The sequence below is a fragment of the Aegilops tauschii genome, chromosome 1 (assembly GCF_002575655.3).
Source record: "Aegilops tauschii subsp. strangulata cultivar AL8/78 chromosome 1, Aet v6.0, whole genome shotgun sequence".
NCBI lineage: Eukaryota > Viridiplantae > Streptophyta > Magnoliopsida > Poales > Poaceae > Aegilops > Aegilops tauschii.
Window position 1 is genome coordinate 375,365,200 of NC_053035.3, and position 19,948 is coordinate 375,385,147.

Here is a 19,948-nt window from a genome sequence, read left to right on the forward strand (position 1 = left end):
GAAGCGACCAACCAAGAAACGAATAATCTCATAAGCAAGCATTAAGCATAATTAACACCGAATAATGCACCACAAGTGGGATATAATTTTCATTGCATGATTATTGAGTTTTGTGCATGCATAAGGAATCACAAACCTTAACACCAATATTCTTACTAGAGCACCATTACTCATCAACATAACTCACATATCACATCATCATATCTCAAAACTATTACTAAGAATCAAGTTTATTTTGTCCAATGATCTTCATGAAATTTTCTTTTACTCTATCCTTCTTGGATATCTATCACTTTGGGACTAACTTTTATGTGTTGCTTTTCATAAGCTCAAACAAATATAAGTGAAGATCATGAGCATAGCAAATTTTCTTTCTCTCAAAATAATTTAAGTGAAGCAAGAGAGAATTTCTTCAAAATTGTACTAACTCTCAAATAAATCTAAGTGAAGAAAGAGAGCATTTCTTAAAAAATAACAAAGCACACCGTGCTCAAAAATATATAAGTGAAGCACTAGATCAAGTCCTAGCTCATAAAAGATTTAAGTGAACTATAGAGAGCAATTCTAACAAGTCATGATATAATTTTGGCTCTCTCAAAAAGGTGTGTACAGCAAGGATTGATGACTTAAAACACAAAATAAAACAAGCAAAGACACATATCATACAAGACGCTCCAAGCAAAACACATATCATGTGACGAATAAAAATATAGCCTCGAGTAAAATACTGATAGTTGTTGGAAGAAAGCGGGGATGCCACTCGGGGGCATCCCCAAGCTTAGTTGGTTGCTCATTCTTGGATAATAGTTTGGGATGCCGGGGCATCCCCAAGATTAGACTCTTACATCCTTCCTTCATCCATCATAAGATAACCCAAAACTTGAAAACTTCAATCACACAAAACTCAACAAAACCTTTGTGAGATATGTTAGTGTAAGAAAAATAAACCACTACTATAAGTGTTGTATCAAACAAATTCGTATTTTGTTTTTGTATTATATCTACTGTATTCCAACTTTTATATGGCAAAAACTCATCAAAGAAAACCATAGAGCCATCAAAATAAGCACACAACACAAAGAAAACAGAATCTGTCAAAACAGAACAGTCTGTAGCAATCTGATCTAAACGAATACTTCTGGAACTCCAAAAATTCTGAAAAACTAGGACAACCTAGATAATTTGTATATTGATCTTCTGCAAAAAGAATTAGCATTTTATCACATTCTGGTGAATTTTGGCAATTATTTTTGTCAGCACAAAGTTTCTGTCTTTTTCAGCAAGATCAAACAACTATCACCCAAGAATATCCTATTGGTTCTACTTGGCACAAACACTAACTAAAACACAAAAAACACAATCATAACAGTAGAATAATTGTGATAACACTCAAGAACAGAAAGCAAAAAGCAAAAATAAATTTTATTCATTGGGTTGCCTCCCAACAAGCGCTATAGTTTTACGCCCTTAGCTAGGCATAAACCAAGGATCTAAGTTTTGTCATCTTTCTTCTTCTTAATTTTCTTGGGGGTATTTTTATCAGGAGGTTTTGTAAACACAACATAAAACATATTATCCATAGAAACTTTAGCATTCCTTAGTTGATTTTCATCATAACCCCTTTGATTTCCCGCTACAATCCAAGAATAGTGTTGATTAACATTATTAAAAACTTGTTGGATTATATCTAGAACGGGGACCTCCTTTTTAAGATTCTCATCAAAGATCTTATTATCCCCAAGCAAATGCCTTAGTGCATAGTCACTATTGTAAATAATTTCGTCTATCACGAGTTTTTCATGATTCATACCATAAAAATCAAAGATTTCCCTAGCTTCCCGAATTATGTAGTCAAATTCGTTCATGAGAACGAGAGTGGCCAACTTTTTGGCTCTAGGATTCTTTATTTCGGGAAGCTCAAAAAACAATCTTTGCAAAGTAGGATGAGTGCGGATAAATTTTCTTTCAAGTTTCAGAACTAGTAAATAGCATCCGCATAAGATCTAGTAGTTTTAAGTATAGGAGCATCATCCAGACTTAGATTTCTGACACAATTGAAAAATTCTTGGATACGTTCTTTTCCCATAACGTTCCCCTGCCCCAAGATAAAAGTTTTAGCATCCAGATTGCCTGTACGTCCAATCTTAGGAGTCAGGCCATCATCTGCGGTGCCATACCGAAATCACTAATGATTGCAAGCAAAGAATAGATCCGACGAGAAAGCGGCGAACGGAAAAGAGAGGCGAATAAAACGACAATTTTTTGTGAAGTGGGGGAGAGGAAAACGAGAGGCAAATGGCAAATAATGTAAATTGCAAGCAGATGAGATTTGTGATTAGGAACCTGGTTATGTTGAAGATCCTCCCCGGCAACAGCGCCAGAAATTCTCCTTGATGGTAGCTGCAACTACGTCGGTATTTCCCTAGAGAGGGAGGGATGATGTAGCACAGCGATGGTAGGTATTTCCCTCAGTTATGAAACCAAGGTATCGAACCAGTAGGAGAACCAAGCAACACAACATAAACAACACCTGCACACAAACAACAATACCTCGCAACCCGACGTGTTAAAGGGGTTATCAATCCCTTCCGGGGTACGGCGCCTCAAGATAGGCAAGCGGGCGTGAGGTAAATTGTAGTAGATTGATAGATCGAACGCCAAATAAAATAAATAGAGATAAAACACATCAAGGTATTTTTTGTATTTTTTAGTTTAATAGATCTGAATAAAACTGCAAAGGAAAAGCAAATCGCAAGGCAAATATATGAGAAAGAAGACCCGGGGGCCGTAGGTTTCACTAGTGGCTTCTCTCGAGAAAAATAGCAAATGGTGGGTAAATAAATTACTGTTGGGCATTTGATAGAACTTCAAATAATTATGACGATATCCAGGCAATGATCATTATATAGGCATCACGTCCAAGATTAGTAGACCGACTCCTGCCTACATCTACTACTATTACTCCACACATCCACCGCTATCCAACATGCATCTAGTGTATTAAGTTCATGGAGAAACGGAGTAATGCAATAAGAACGATGACATGATGTAGACAAGATCTATCTATGTAGAGATAGACCCCATCGTTTTACCCTTAGTAGAAACGATACATACGTGTCGTTTCCCTTTCTGTCACTGGGATCAAGCACCGTAAGATCGAACCCACTACCGGGCATCTCTTCCCATTGCAAGATAAATAGATCAAGTTGGCCAAACAAAACCCAAATATCGGAGAACAAATACGAGGCTATAAGCGATCATGCATATAAGAGATCAAAGAAACTCAAATAACTTCCATGGATATAAAAAGATATAACTGATCATAAACTCGAAGTTCATCAGATCCCAACAAACACACCGCAAAAAGAGTTACATCATATGGATCTCCAAGAGACCATTGTATTGAGAATCCAGCGAGAGAGAGGAAGCCATCTAGCTACTAACTACGAACCCGAAGGTCTACAAAGAACTACTCACGCATCATCGGAGAGGCACCAATGGAGGTGGTGAACCCCATCCGAGATGGTGTCTAGATTGGATCTGGTGGTTCTGGACTCTGCGGCGGCTGGATAAATATTTCGTCGACTCCTCTAGGGTTTCTGGAATATTGGGGTATTTATAGAGCAAAGAGGCGGCCCGGGGGGCACCCGAGGTGGGCACAACCCACCAGAGCGCGCTTGGGCCTCCTGGCGCGCCCTGGTGGGTTGTGCCTCCCTCGGGGCACCCCCCAGGCGGAGCCAGGGCCCGTTGTGTACCTTCTGGCCCATAAAAATTCTTCATAAAGTTTCAGGGCATTTGGACTCTGTCTGATATTGATTTTCTGCGATGTAAAAAACATGGAAAAAACAGCAACTGGCACTTGGCACTATGTCAATAGGTTAGTACCAAAAAATGATATAAAATGACTATAAATGATTGTAAAACATCCAAGACTAATAATATAACAACATGGAACAATAAAAAATTATAGATACGTTGGAGACGTATCAGACAGCTCGGTGCATCCAGAGCTGGACTAGCAGCTCCATCTCCGTCGATCGCCCCATCTAACCGCGGTATATGTACCGCGTCTGCATAACTACGCACTTAAAATACCTTGGGCAACGACGGAGGCACAATGCGGCAAGGGTCTATAGCGCGGTTTAACCCTATTTTTGACCTCAACCCCTTCCTTTTTCTTCATTTTTCTTCCTCCTATTACAGGTTCGTTAAAACCTAATCACCTGACAGTCGCACAAGGGCTCTTTCACAGGCCCCTTCTATACAAGCGATCGTCGACTTCTCCTCTCAAGGGATTCGACACCAAGGCGACAGCGGCGCAGACGTGCGGCACGGCGTCAAGGGAATCTTTAAGAATACCTTTTTCTTTTTTCGGCCATGTATACAACTTTCCCTTGTGTACAAATTCTCGGCATGTAAAATAGCCTTGATCTTTATGGCATTATCTGTAATAGCACGTTTTGACGTATCAATCAGATTATAACGGAAATAGTTTTTCACCAACCTCTGTTCGGTATTGGTTTATTTCATAAATCTGTATTCCTTCTTTGTGTCAGATTGCCATATATACTTTGGTATGGCTCAAATGCCAGGGGCTCTATTCGGCCACACTTATTTTCAAAAAGTCCGAACACTTCTAGAGTACACTTCGGCGTCCCGAATATTGCATTATATGCATCAGCTCCGAATCATGTCTTTGGTCAATAATTGGGTTGCCCGGCTCCTGTGATTACTACCTTACGTTCCGCTGGTTCGGCTAGGGTAGTAAAGGGAGAACTACTACGATTGTGTTTCTGGTTCGTCCGGTCAAACACCTCAGTAGGGAAAGCCGAAAACTGACTGTCATGATAAGGCGAGAGCTGGTCGGCGATTCGGCGACTTGCTATAAATCTCTTGCGATTTCTTCCGTATTATACGAAGGACTGGCCTTCGTCTAGTCACGCGCCTAAGGCATCCCAGTCCGGATAGCCGCATACGCACCAGGGGCTAGTACTTAGTCCCACCGTCAAACTCCTATGGCTAAGTGAAAGTGATAAAGCCGCATAGTCTGATTGCCTGGTTCGCTGCGCAGACACCTCCTTTACGGACCAAGACGTTGGGTCAAGTGTGATCGTGCGCTATTCCGAACACCCCCATAGCATCTACGTGGGGGCTGAAGCTGACGGCTGGCAAACTCTCAGAATTGAAAAACAGCCGCACAGGAGGAAAGTTATTTCAGATAAAAGCATACATATATTACAAGCCCTGGTTCATAACACAAAGTCTGGATAAATATATTACATTCACTCAAACATGATATCCTTTGAGCATTGGCCCTCTACTAGCTATTCGGGCACCCTCCAGGACATTGTCAAAATACCGCTCCGGCTTGCGGTGGTCCTTGCCTTCGGGTGGGCCCTCGGTCGCCATGATGGTGGCCTTCATCTTTGCCCAGTGCATCTTGACACGGGCAAAGGCCATCCGCGCATCCTCTATGCACGCCGAGCGCTTTGCAGCTTCAACTCGGGGTAGTGCATTGGCGAGTCGCTTCACCAGGCCGAAGTAGCTGCTAGGAATGGGTTCAGTTGGCCAAAGCCAGACTATGACGTCCTTCATGGCCAAGCCGGACATCCTATGCAGCTCCGCCAGTTGCATCATCTGGTTGTTCAAGAGCGTCAGACGCTCCGGCGCTAGGAACTATGACCAGAAGAGCTTCTCCGTTGTGTTCCCCTCCTGGGCCCGAAACAACTGCGCGGCGCCGGCAGCACTCTTCGGAAGATCCGCAAAGGCATCTGGAGAACTCCACAATCGAGTGAGCAAGGCATATCTTTGACCGCCAAATATACTCTGCAAAAGAAAGGGCTTACCAGCCGCTATCTGTTCGGCCTGCCGGATCTCCTCCCGAGCCACCCGGGACCCGGTCCGCACCTCTTCGGCCTCTTGGAGGGCCTTGGCGAGATTGGCTGCTTGGGCCGCACTCTTCTCCTCCAAGGCCTCGCACTTGCCGATGGCGTCCTTCAGCTCTTGCTCTACCTCGACCACCCTCTCATCGTGCTGGCGGCGGGTGACCTGTTCGATCTTTAAATCCGCAGCCGCTTTATCAGCGGCCGCTTTGCTCGCCTTCGCCTGCTCCTTGGCTTGGGCAAGGGCGCTCTTGAGGGTCTCGACCTCGGCTGCACTACCTGCAATCATAATTATAGCAGCGCATGAGTTTAAACTCTCAATTTGCATATCAATTCAGGCATTTAAGAGCTCTTTTAAACATACGTTGCGCCTCATCGAACCACTTGTTAATGCGGTCGATTTCATCATCGGCCAGCTTTAGTTTCTGATTGAGTTCGGAAACCTCAGCGGCTTGGGTGGTTGCCGCCAACAGGGAAGCCTGTTATAAAATAGACAAGTACGTCACCACTTCCGAATACCATGTGATCCTCTGTTCGGCTTTTTTCAAAGCCGAACACAGTCTCAGGGGCTACTATCTATATACAGGCATATTTCCTTCACATGAAAAGTGTCTAAGAGTATTACGTCGCATACCTCGTAGCCTGTTAGCAGGCTGGTGAAGGCTTTGTTCAGCCCGCTCTTGGCGGACTGAACCTTCTCAACCACCACACCCATCAGGGCGCGGTGCTCCTCCACGATGGCGGCACGTCGTAGTGTCTCCACCAGAGTATTCGGCGCCTCCGGATTGGTGGAGGTCGCCGTCGGTGTTGACGCTCCCCCTCCTTCAAAGGGGGTTGCTCGCTCGATTCTGGAGCCATGTGGGTCTCCGAAATAGTGTTCGGTTGGGGGCCGGACTGGTCAGGGCCGCCGCCGTCGGTCTCCATGGGGGTTGCACCCCCCATGTTCTCGGCAGCCAAGGCCTCACCCTCAGGCGCCGCATTGGCAGCCTTCCTCACCTCTCCGTGGCCCGGAGAGGCCCTTCGGGACAACACCTCAGTGTCATCCGTGGTGGTTGGCGGAGAGGCTCGCGGAGGCGTCTCGCTCTCCACCATCTCTGGTGCCAGAGAGCTCCCTTCAGATAGCGATGGATGGGGGAGGTCGCGAGCAGGACTGAAATACACACAAGATAATATGTTATGTTAAAAACATAAAAGACCGGATATTTGTGAAGTATCGTTTGATACTTGGCCACGCCTCTTGGGGATGTGTTCGGCATCCGAATCCGAACCATCTGAGAGGGTTATCTTCCCCCTCTTGGACACCCACTCCTTCGGGTTTGTGGAGGCTGCCCTTTTCTTTTTCCTCCCCTTGAGGGGAGAGTCACTTTTCGCCTCCTCCTCTTCGTCTTCATCTCCCTCGTGGGAGGAGGGGACTTCGGTCTCTCCGGACACTGCGTCCGAAGTACCCTTACAGCGGAGGCCGCCCTTGGCCTCCTTGCTCTTCTTCTTGGCCTTCTTCTCCGGCACCTGATAGGGCGCCGGAACCAGCATCTTCGTGAGCTGGGGTGTGGCCGGATCTTCAGGCAGCGGTGCCAGACACTTGATCTGCTCCGCCTTCGTTGTCCAGTCCAGTGCGAGGGACGGAGAACTCATTATGCCTAAGGATTTATGGACCAAAGGTATGTTTGGGAATAACACACTTACCGGAGTGGCCGGATTATTGCTGTCGAGGCCGATGTCTTCGGTCTTCTCCGGCCACGTCTTCTGGGCCAAAGAGCAGCTTCCAGATCTCTTCGTGCGTTGTGCCGAAGAAGCGCCGCAGGGTTCAGGGACCTTCCGGATTGAACTCCCACATGTGGAGAGGCCGGAGTTGGCAGGGAGGATCCGGCGGAAGAGCATCACCTGAATCACGTCTGTGAGACTGGTGTTTTTGCTTATCATGTTCTTGATGCGTTTTTGCAGCATCAGCACTTCCACCGTCGACCCCCAGTCCAGACCCTTGTTGGTCCATGACGCAAGCCGCATAGGGGGTCCGGATCTGAACTCAGGAGTGGCCGCCCACCTGGCGCCGCGGGGTTCGGTGATGTAGAACCACTCATGTTGCCACACCTTGACGGTCTCCACGAAGGCCCCTTTAGGCCAAGTGGTGTTGGGGAGCTTGCTCACCATGGCGCCGCCGCAGTCCGTGATACGTCTCCAACGTATCTATAATTTTTGATTGCTTCATGCTATATTATATTCTGTTTTGGATGATTAATGGGCTTTGTTATACACTTTTATATTATTTTTGGGACTAACCTATTAACCGGAGGCCCAGCCCAAATTGCTGTTTTTTTACCTACAGAGTTTCGCAGAAAAAGAATATCAAACGGAGTCCAAACGGAATGAAATCTTCGGGAACGTGATTTTCGGAACAAAAGTGATCCAGAGGACTTGGAGTCTACGTCAAGAAATCAACCAGGAGAGCACGAGGTAGGGGGGCGCGCCCTCCACCCTCGTGGGGCCCACATTGCTCCACCGACGTACTTCTTCCTCCTATATATACCTACGTACCCCCAAACCAACAGAAGCATCCACGAAAACCTAATTCCACCGCCGCAACCTTCTGTACCCGTGAGATCCCATCTTGGGGCCTTTTCCGGCGTCCTGCCGGAGGGGGCATTGATCACGGAGGGCTTCTACATCAACACCATAGCCTCTCCGATGATGTGTGAGTAGTTTACCTCAGACCTTCGGGTCCATAGTTATTAGCTATATGGCTTCTTCTTTCTCTTTGGATCACAATATAAAGTTCTCCATGATTCTCGTGGAGATCTATTCGATGTAATGTTCTTTTGCGGTGTGTTTGTTGAGACCGATGAATTGTGGGTTTATGATCAAGTTTATCTATGAACAATATTTGAATCTTCTCTGAATTCTTTTATGTATGATTGGTTATCTTTGCAAGTCTCTTCGAATTATTAGTTTGGTTTGGCCTACTAGATTGATCTTTCTTGCAATGGGAGAAGTGCTTAGCTTTGGGTTCAATCTTGCGGTGTCCTTTCCCAGTGACAGCAGGGGCAGCAAGGCACGTATTGTATTGTTGCCATCGAGGATAACAAGATGGGGTTTATTTCATATTGCATGAGTTTATCCCTCTACATCATGTCATCTTGCTTAAAGCGTTACTCTATTCTTATGAACTTAATACTCTAGATGCATGCTGGACAGCGGTCGATGTGTGGAGTAATAGTAGTAGATGCAGGCAGGAGTCAGTCTACTTGTCACGGACGTGATGCCTATATACATGTTCATACCTAGATATTCTCATAACTATGCTCAATTCTATCAATTGCTCAACAGTAATTTGTTCACCCACCGTAATACTTATGCTCTCGAGAGAAGCCACTAGTGAAACCTATGGCCCCCGGGTCTATTTTCCATCATATTAATCTTCCAACACTTAGCTCTTTTTATTGCCTTTTATTTTACTTTGCATCTTTATTATAAAAATACCAAAAATATTATCTTATCATATCTATCAGATCTCACTTTCGTAAGTGACCGTGAAGGGATTGACAACCCCTTTATTGCGTTGGTTGCGAGGTTTTATTTGTTTGTGTAGGTGCGAGGGACTTGAGCGTGGCCTCCTACTGGATTGATACCTTGGTTCTCAAAAACTGAGAGAAATACTTACGCTGCTTTACTGCATCACCCTTTCCTCTTCAAGGGAAAACCAACGCAGTGCTCAAGAGGTAGCAGTCCGCATGCTGGCCGTCGACCACCTTCAGCTTCACATTGAAAACTTTTAGGCACAGGCCGAAGTGTGGGGGGATGCGGAGTAGCGCCTCGCACACGATGATAAACACCGAGATGTGGAGGAAAGAATTTGGGGCTAGATCATGGAAATCTAGCCCGTAGTAGAACACGAGGCCGCAGACAAAGGGGTGGAGGGGAAACCCTAGTCCGCAGGGGAAGTGAGGGATGAACACAACCCTTTCGCCGGGCTCCGAGGTGGGGATAACTTGCTCCTTAGCAGGGAGCCTGTGTGCGATGTCCGCAGAAAGGTACCCCGCCTCCCGGAGCTCCTTGGCATCCTTCTCCGTGACGGAGGAGGCCTCCCACTTGCCCTTCGAGCCAGATCCAGACATGGCTGGAGAGGTTGGTGGTGGTGGGAAAGATTGAGACTTGGGCGCTGGAGCTTGAGGATGGGAAAAGAGGAGAAGGAAGAAGGCGTGGGGAGAAAAGAGGGATCTTTATCCACTTATATAGGCAATGAATATCAACCGCCCCCCTCGAGCCTTAAAACTCACCTATTCCCAAGGGGTCGTACGAATGACACGGTTGGATTACCCAAAACCGTATTGATGAGGATCCCGCAATAAGTGGGCACGATCTCTGTTTTGACGAGACGTGTCAACAGAGGCCGCACCTCGAAACGCGAAGCGGGAGGCAAAAAACGGTTCGAAATGTTAAAGTGGCCAGACGTGGCGTTTTGCTGAAAAGTTGTCAGTTGACATATATTATTTTGATTAAATATTTTGCCTTCGTGGTTGAGGGTTGTGACTGTCGTGCAGAGCCGGATACAGTTCTTTTATTCGAAAGATTGCTTTGAAATATTCGGGAGGAGGAACCCTCCTTGCAATGTCGAAGACAATCTGCGTGTCGAACGTATCTGATACGTCTCCAACGTATCTATAATTTTTTATTGTTCCATGCTATTATATTATCTATTTTGGATGTTTAATGGGCTTTACTAAGCACTTTTATATTATTTTTGGGACTAACCTACTAACCCAAGGCCCAGTGCAAATTGCTGTTTTTTGCCTATTTCAGTGTTTCGCAGAAAAGGAATATCAAACGGAGTCCAAACGGAATGAAACCTTCGGGAGAGTTATTTTTGGAACAAACGTGATCCAGAGGACTTGGAGTGGACGTCAAGAAATCAACGAGGAGGCCACGAGGCAGGGAGGCGCGCCTTCCCCCCTGGGCGCGCCCCCCACCCTCATGGGCCTCTCGCAGCTCCACCGACCTACTTCTTCCTCCTATATATACCCATATACCCCGAAACCAACCAGGAGCACCACAAAACCCTATTTCCACCGGCGCAACCTTCTGTACCCGTGAAATCCCATATTGGGGCCTTTTCCGGCGCTCCGTCGGAGGGGGAATCGATCACGGAGGGCTTCTACATCAACACCATAGCCTCTCCGATGATGTCTGAGTAGTTTACCACAGACCCTTCGGGTCCATAGTTATTAGCTAGATGGCTTCTTCTCTCTCTTTGGATCTCAATACAAAGTTCTCCTCGATCTTCTTGGAGATCTATTCGATGTAACTCTTTTTGCGGTGTGTTTGTCGAGATCCGAAGAAGTGTGGGTTTATGATCAAGATTATCTATGAACAATATTTGAATCTCCTCTGAATTCTTTTATGTATGATGTGTTATCTTTACAAGTCTCTTCGAAATATCAGTTTGGTTTGGCCTACTAGATTGATCTTTTCTTGCAATGGGAGAAGTGCTTAGCTTTGGGTTCAATCTTGCGTTGCTCGATCCCAGTGACAGGAGGGGAAACGACACGTATTGTACTGTTGCCATCGAGGATAAAAAGATGGGGTTTATATCATATTTCTTGAGTTTATCCCTCTACATCATGTCATCTTGCCTAATACTCTGTTCTTATGAACTTAATACTCTAGATGCATGCTGGATAGCGGTCGATGTGTGGAGTAATAGTAGTAGATGCATAATCGTTTCGATCTACTTGTCACGGACGTGATGCCTATATACATGATCATGCCTAGATATTCTCATAATTATGCACTTCTCTATCAATTGCTCGACAGTAATTTGTTCACCCACCATAATACTTATGCTATCTTGAGAGAAGCCACTAGTGAAACTTATGGCCCCCGGGTCTATTTTCCATCATATAAGTTTTCAATCTATTTTTACTTTGCAATCTTTACTTTTAATCTTTATCATAAAAATACCAAAAATATTATCTTATCATCTCTATCAGATCTCACTTTTGCAAGTGGCCGTGAAGGGATTGACAACCCCTTTATCGCGTTGGTTGCAAGGTTTTTATTTGTTTGTGTAGGTACGAGGGACTTGCGTGTGGCCTCCTACTGGATTGATACCTTGGTTCTCAAAAACTGAGGGAAATACTTACGCTACTTTGCTGCATCACCCTTTCCTCTTCAAGGGAAAACCAACGTATGCTCAAGAGGTAGCAAGAAGGATTTCTGGTGCCGTTGCCGGGGAGGCTTACACCAAGTCAAGTCAAGATTTGATCTCCTGTCAACGAGCCATTTCTGGCGCCGTTGCCGGGGAGTCTACGCACAAGTCAAGACATACCAAGTAACCATCACAAACTCTTATCCCTCGCATTACATTATTTGCCATTTGCCTCTCATTTTCCTCTCCCCCACTTCACCCTTGCTGTTTTATTCGCCCTCTTTCCGTTCACCTCTTTTTCGCTTGCTTCTTGTGTCCCGTTTGCCGTCATGGCCAGTCCTTTATCTATTCCTTTGTCTCCCGAGAATGAAGTTCTTAATTTTAAACAAAGGGAGGGAGAAAATCTAAAAGATGCTTAGTACAGAATTTGCAATGCTCAAAATAGATCTACCAGGAAGCAATCTACTTCCGTTCTTCTTCGCAATTTTTATGTAGGCATCACCCCTTGGAATAGATATATTCTTGATAGCATTACTGGAGGGAATTTCTTGGGTAGCCATACTTTTGATTCTTATAATGCTATGTTAGATTTGTTTGGCCCACCACCTATTTTGGTTAATGGAACTGTTCTAACTTTAGAACATGTGATGCAAAGGCCGGAAATTATTGAAAATAAGGTTGCCACTGTAGAATTGATTGAAAATTTGGATAAAAATATCCACAACCAAATTATCCAATACGGATCTAAGGTAGGAGTTGCTCTTAAATTTTTTAAAGAAAAGGAACCCATAGTTAACGAAAAGATAGATCAAGATTCCACAAGAATTGATAAAATTGAGGATATTATTACCAACTTAGGGTCTGCCTTTTCTTCCGTGAAAAATACTCCAAAACCTTCTAATGCTAAATTTGCCAAATTGATGTATGTTCCTAAAAATAAGGGTGAAACTTCTAGTAAGGGAAATGCGGATCTCAAATCCATAAGTGTTCACCCCAACTTTCTAGCTATCATTAAGGAACCTTTTGCTACAAATGATTTTCTCGATTTCTTGCCTAGGAGTTTGATCATTAATAAAAAGAAGGAAACTCCTAAGGGTTATAAGTGTTCTATTGAAGAATTGCCTACCAAAGATGATAATACCTAGATCTATCTTTGCCTTTATGCCTAGCTAGGGGCGTCAAACGATAGCGCTTGTTGGGAGGCAACCCAATTTTATTTTTGTTTCTTACTTTTTGGTTCTTTTTAGTAATAAATAATTCATCTAGCCTCTGGTTAGATGTGTTTTCATGTTTTAATTAGTGTTTGTGCCAAGTAGAACCTTTGGGAAGACTTGAGTGAAGTCTTTTTGATCTTGCTGTAAAAAACAGAAACTTTAGCGCTCACAAGATTAGCTGCAACTTTTTACTGGAGAGTGATATTTAGTTGATTCTTTTTGCAGATGATTAATAGATAAATTACTCACGTCCAGCAATTTATTTTAGAATTTTTGGAGTTCCAGAAGTATGCGTTTGATACAGATTACTACAGACTGTTCTTTTTTTGATAGATTCTGTTTTTCATGTGTTGTTTGCTTATTTTGATGAATCTATGGCTAGTATCGGAGGTTACGAACCATAGAGAAGTTGGAATACAGTAGGTTTAACACCAATATAAATAAAGAATGAGTTCATTACAGTAACTTGAAGTGGTGTTTTGTTTTCTTTCGCTAACGGAGCTCATAAGATTTTCTGTTAAGTTTCGTGTTGTGAAGTTTTCAAGTTTTGGGTAAAGATTTGATAGATTATGGAGCAAGGAGTGGCAAGAGCCTAAGCTTGGGGATGCCCAAGGCACCCCAAGGTAAAATTCAAGGACAACCAAAAGCCTAAGCTTGGGGATGCCCCGGAAGGCATCCCCTCTTTTGTCTTCATCCATCGGTAACTTTACTTGGAGCTATATTTTTATTCACCACATGATATGTGTTTTGCTTGGAGCATCTTGTATGATTTGATTCTTTGCTTTTTAGTCTACCACAATCATCCTTACTGTACACACCTTTTGGGAGAGACACACATTAATCAGAATTTATTAGAATACTCTATGTTCTTCACTTATATCTTTTGAGCTAAACAATTTTGCTCTAGCGCTTCACTTATATCTTTTAGAGCACGGTGGTGGTTTTATTTTATAGAAAGTATTGATCTCTAATGCTTCACTTAAATTATTTTGAGAGGCTTTTATAACAGCATGGTAGTTTGCCTTGGCTATAAATTTAGTCCTAATGTGATAGGCATCCAAGATGGATATAATAAAAACTTTCATATAAGTGCATTGAATACTAAGAGAAGTTTGATACTGATGATTGTTTTGAGATATGAAGATGGTGATATTAGAGTCATGCTAGTTGAGTAGTTGTGAATTTGAGAAATACTTGTTCTAAAGTTTCGATTCCCGTAGCATGCACGTATGGTGAACCATTATGTGATGAAGTCGGAGCATGATTTATTTATTGATTGTCTTCCTTATGAGTGGCGGTCGGGGACGAGCGATGGTCTTTTCCTACCAATCTATCCCTCTAGGAGCATGCGCGTAGTACTTCATTTCGATAACTAATAGATTTTTGCAATAAGTATGTGAGTTCTTTATGACTAATGTTGAGTCCATGGATTATACGCACTCTCATCCTTCCACCATTGCTAGCCTCTCTAATACCGCGCACCTTTCGCCGGTATCATACACCCACCATATACCTTCCTCAAAACAGCCACCACCTACCTATTATGGGATTTTCATAGCCATTCCGAGATATATTGCCATGCAACTTACCACCGTTCCATTTATTATGACACGCTCCATCATTGTCATATTGCTTTGCATGATCTTGTAGTTGACATCGTATTTGTGGCAAAGCCACCTTTATAATTCTTTCATACATGTCACTCTTGATTCATTGCATATCCCGGTACACCGCCGGAGGCATTCACATAGAGTCATATTTTGTTCTAAGTATTGAGTTGTAAGTAAATAAAAGTGTGATGATCATCATTATTAGAGCATTGTCCCACATGAGGAAAGGATGATGAAGACTATGATTCCACCACAAGTCGGGATGAGACTCCGGACGAAAAGAAAAAAAGGAGAAAGAAAAGAGGCCATAAAAAGAAGAAAAAAGAAGAAGGCCCAAATAAAAAAATGAGAGAAAAAGATAGAAGGGACAATGTTACTATCCTTTTTCCACACTTGTGCTTCAAAGTAGCACCATGATCTTCATGATAGAGAGTCTCCTATGTTGCCACTTTCATATACTAGTGGGAATTTTACATTATAGAACTTGGCTTGTATATTCCAATGATAGGCTTCCTAAAAATGTCCTAGGTCTTCGTGAGCAAGCGAGTTGGATGCACGCCCACTTAGTTTCTTTTGTTGAGCTTTCATACACTTATAGCTCTAGTGCATCCGTTGCATGGCAATCCCTACTCACTCACATTGATATCTATTGATGGGCATCTCCATAGCCCACTGATACGCCTTGTTGATGTGAGACTATCTTCTCCTTTTTTGTCTTCTCCACAACCACCATTCTATTCCACATATAGTGCTATATCCATGGCTCACGCTCATGTATTGCGTGAAGATTGAAAAAGTTTGAGAACATCAAAAGTATGAAACAATTGCTTGGCTTGTCATAGGGGTTGTGCATGATTAAATACTTTGTGTGATGAAGATAGAGCATAGCCAGACTATATGATTTTGTAGGGATAACTTTCTTTGGCCATGTTATTTTGAGAAGACATGATTGCTTTGTTAGTATGCTTGAAGTATTATTATTTTCATGTCAATATTAAACTTTTGTCTTGAATCTTTCGGATCTGAACATTCATGCCACAATAAAGAAAATTACATTGAGAAATATGCTAGGTAGCATTCCACATCAAAAATTCTGTTTTTATCATTTACCTACTCGAGGACGAGCAGGAATTAAGCTTGGGGATGCTTGATACGTCTCCAACGTATCTATAATTTTTTATTGTTCCATGCTATTATATTATCTGTTTTGGATGTTTAATGGGCTTTACTAAGCACTTTTATAGTATTATTTTTGGGACTAACCTACTAACCCAAGGCCCAGTGCAAATTGTTGCTTTTTGCCTATTTCAGTGTTTCGCGGAAAAGGAATATCAACGGAGTCCAAACGGAATGAAACCTTCGGGAGAGTTATTTTTGGAACAAACGTGATCCAGAGGACTTGGAGTAGACGTCAAGAAATCAACGAGGAGGCCACGAGACAGGAAGGTGCGCCTGCCCCCCTGGGCGCGCCCCCACCCTCGTGGGCCCCTCGCAGCTCCACCGACCTACTTCTTCCTCCTATATATACCCATATACCCAAAAACCAACTAGGAGCACCACGAAACCCTATTTCCACCGCCGCAACCTTCTGTAACCGTGAGGTCCCATCTTGGGCCCTTTTCCGGCGCTCCGCCGGAGGGGGAATCGATCACGGAGGGCTTCTACATCAACACCATAGCCTCTCCGATGATGTGTGAGTAGTTTACCACAGACCTTCGGGTCCATAGTTATTAGCTAGATGGCTTCTTCTCTCTCTTTGGATCTCAATACAAAGTTCTCCTCGATCTTCTTGGAGATCTATTCGATGTAACTCTTTTTGCGGTGTGTTTGTCGAGATCCGATGAATTGTGGGTTTATGATCAAGATTATCTATGAACAATATTTGAATCTCCTCTGAATTCTTTTATGTATGATGTGTTATCTTTACAAGTCTCTTCGAATTATCAGTTTGGTTTGGCCTACTAGATTGATCTTTCTTGCAACGGGAGAAGTGCTTAGCTTTGGGTTCAATCTTGCGTTGCTCGATCCCAGTGACAGAAGGGGAAACAACACGTATTGTATTGTTGCCATCGAGGATAAAAAGATGGGGTTTATATCATATTGCTTGAGTTTATCCCTCTACGTCATGTCATCTTGCCTAATGCGTTACTCTGTTCTTATGAACTTAATACTCTAGATGCATGATGGATAGCGGTCGATGTGTGAAGTAATAGTAGTAGATGCAGAATCATTTCGGTCTACTTGTCACGGACGTGATGCCTATATACATGATCATGCCTAGATATTCTCATAATTATGCACTTCTCTATCAATTGCTCGACAGTAATTTGTTCACCCACCGTAATACTTATGCTATCTTGAGAGAAGCCACTTGTGAAACTTATGGCCCCCGGGTCTATTTTCCATCATATAAGTTTTCAATCTATTTTTACTTTGCAATCTTTACTTTTAATCTTTATCATAAAAATACCAAAAATATTATCTTATCATCTCTATCAGATCTCACTTTTGCAAGTGGCCGTGAAGGGATTGACAACCCCTTTATCGTGTTGGTTGCAAGGTTCTTATTTGTTTGTGTAGGAACGAGGGACTTGTGTGTGGCCTCCTACTGGATTGATACCTTGGTTCTCAAAAACTAAGGGAAATACTTACGTTACTTTGATGCATCACCCTTTCCTCTTCGAGGAAAAATCAACGCATGCTCAAGAGGTAGCAGTATCATCATTGAAGACTGGTTCAGGGGCTACTGAGGGAGTCCTGGATTAGGGGGTCCTCGGGTGTCCGGGCTATGTGATATGGGCCGGACTGATGGGCCGTGAAGATTTAAGATAAAAGACCTTTCCCCGTCCGGATGGGACTCTCCTATGCGTGGATGGCAAGATTGGCATTCAGATATGTAATTTCCTTCTTCTGCAAGCCGACTCTGTACAACCCTAGGCCCCTCCGGTGTCTATATAAACCGGAGGGTTTAGTCCGTAGAGGCTACCAGAATTCACATAGGCTAGATAGCTAGGGTTTAGCCATTACGATCTCGAGGTAGATCGGCTCTTGTAACCCATATACTCATCAAAGACAATCAAGCAGGAAGTAGGGTTTTACCTCCGTTAAGAGGGCCCGAACCTGGGTAAACATCATATCCCCTTTGTCTCCTGTTACCTTCGATCCTCAGACGCACAGTTCGGGACCCCCTACCCGAGATCAGCCAGTTTTGACACCGACATGGATCCCCCTCCAATTCATGAAAGATCTCCCCCTTAGGGTTCCACCCTACAACAGCGGTAGTACCGCTTCCGCTGCTACTTCCACTCATTTTTTAGCCTCTGTACTCGTTTGCCTCTCCGCGGTAGTAGGGTGGCAGTAAGGCGCTGCGGTACTGCCGCCGTACTCTGCCCTACCTCCGCTGCTCCCCTGTATACTGCAACCCCAGTGGTAGTACAGCTGGACCGAGCGGTAGTACCGCTCCGGCGGCACTGCCGCCTCGGGGTACTTCGCGTTTGCACTATACTCAGGGATCTTTCACCCGAGCGGTAGTACCGCTTGTGTGCGTCGAGTGCGCCGGGTATTCCCCTTCCCCACGCCCTCCACGTACCGGGGGAAACCCTAGGACCAGTCCGGGTAGCAGCGTCGTCATCGTCGCGTTGCTTCTCGCAGGTGTTGCTTGGTATGCGGCTGTCCGAAGTGCTAGGAGTGTGGTGCAAATTCTTCGGAGGACGCAACGGTTGCGGGTCATCATTGTTTTCGTCGATCCGACTCAGTTGACATTAGTTTCTTTTTTCTTTATCTTTTATTTCTTTTTGGCGTGCTGGTGCTTGTGTTGTTTGGCCGAGCATTGAACTCACATTTTTATCAGTTGGTTCCTATATCAATATAATGAGGCGAAAGCCTATTTCGAGAGAGCTAACAGTTCTGATGATCATGTGAGGGGAGTAGTAATTGCACCTACCACATCTCCACTTAATCATCTTCTCTTTATTGATGACTCTGTTAATGTTCAAGGCGAAGGAAGGAGGAGCTATTAAAATGCGAGAAATCATTCAGAGTTCTTGTGATGCCTCTGAAAGTGAACCTTTCAAAATCGTGTAAGTATTTCCTTTAGTAAGGGCTGTCAAATGAATGGAGGGTGCTAATCAAAGAGATTCTGAATGTCCTCGTGGGTCATGGACTGCTACTTCACGTGGTGTAGTCTGATGAAAGCAATTTGCTACAGTGCTGGACTATCTTTCGAGCAATAAACAAAGAGGCGACAGCGGTCGGAGCGGGTCCGCTGCACGTGACCGCTGCCGCTACCGCCAAGCGCTTTGTAGAAGACGGATCGAAAACCATCACATGCCGAGCCGATCCATCATTCCCTCGGCACGGCCTGTGACTCCATTCAGATCGATCCCAATCCACAGAAACATCAATGGCGTCCGTGAAGCTCGCCGCCGCGCTCGCTCTTGTAGCCGTGTGCGCCGCGCTCGCGGCGACGCCGGCCACGGCGTTCCCGCCCGAGAGCTGCGCGACGCAGGGCAGCTACTTCATCAACTGCCTTCGCCGCGGGTTCGGCGAGAGGTGCTGCGCCATGGTGGAGAACCCCAGGTGCTTCTGCCAGGTGGAGCGGGAGGCCGAGATCCGCTGCGTGCCCGGGCGGAGCTGCCCCAGCCGTGGCATTGCCAAGGTCGTGAAGGTCGCCGAGATGCACCTCTCCTGCATGAGGAACCTCAAGTGCAAGCGTGCCTAAGCTTAGCTGCCTCATTTTTGTATGTTTTCTCTGCTTCCTCGCGATGTGCTGGCCGTAACTATGTGTGGTTTGTTTCGTTTGGGTCGGCGGTAGCTGTGGTACTCTTTGAATGTTCTTCATCCGCTCCATCTTTGGACAAAGGTGGCATGGTTCTATCATGTGAGTTGTTTTAGGTGATGAATCTGTGCTAGATTGTTGTGGGTCAGTTTGTCGTTCGCAGTGTCTTCTTCAAAATATGCCTGTTTTTTTATGAAGTTGTGGGTGCAGTTAACTGATCTGTAGTTCTGTACTATGAGTATCCGATCTGTGATTTAAATCACGCATGTAGCTGATATGTACTATGAGTGTCATTCTGTATGCTTATGAGTATCACTCCATAAACT

General features: G+C 44.4%; 1 protein-coding gene across 1 annotated transcript; it reads left to right on the forward strand.

Annotated features, from left to right (window-relative positions):
- Nucleotides 1-19,157: 19,157 nt before the first annotated feature.
- LOC109760732 (uncharacterized) lies at nucleotides 19,158-19,899 on the forward strand. The gene has a single exon (XM_020319538.4). The coding sequence runs from the start codon at nucleotides 19,248-19,250 to the stop codon at nucleotides 19,563-19,565; it is 318 nt and encodes a 105-aa protein (XP_020175127.1). The 5' UTR covers nucleotides 19,158-19,247; the 3' UTR covers nucleotides 19,566-19,899.
- The last annotated feature ends 49 nt before the right edge of the window (nucleotides 19,900-19,948 follow it).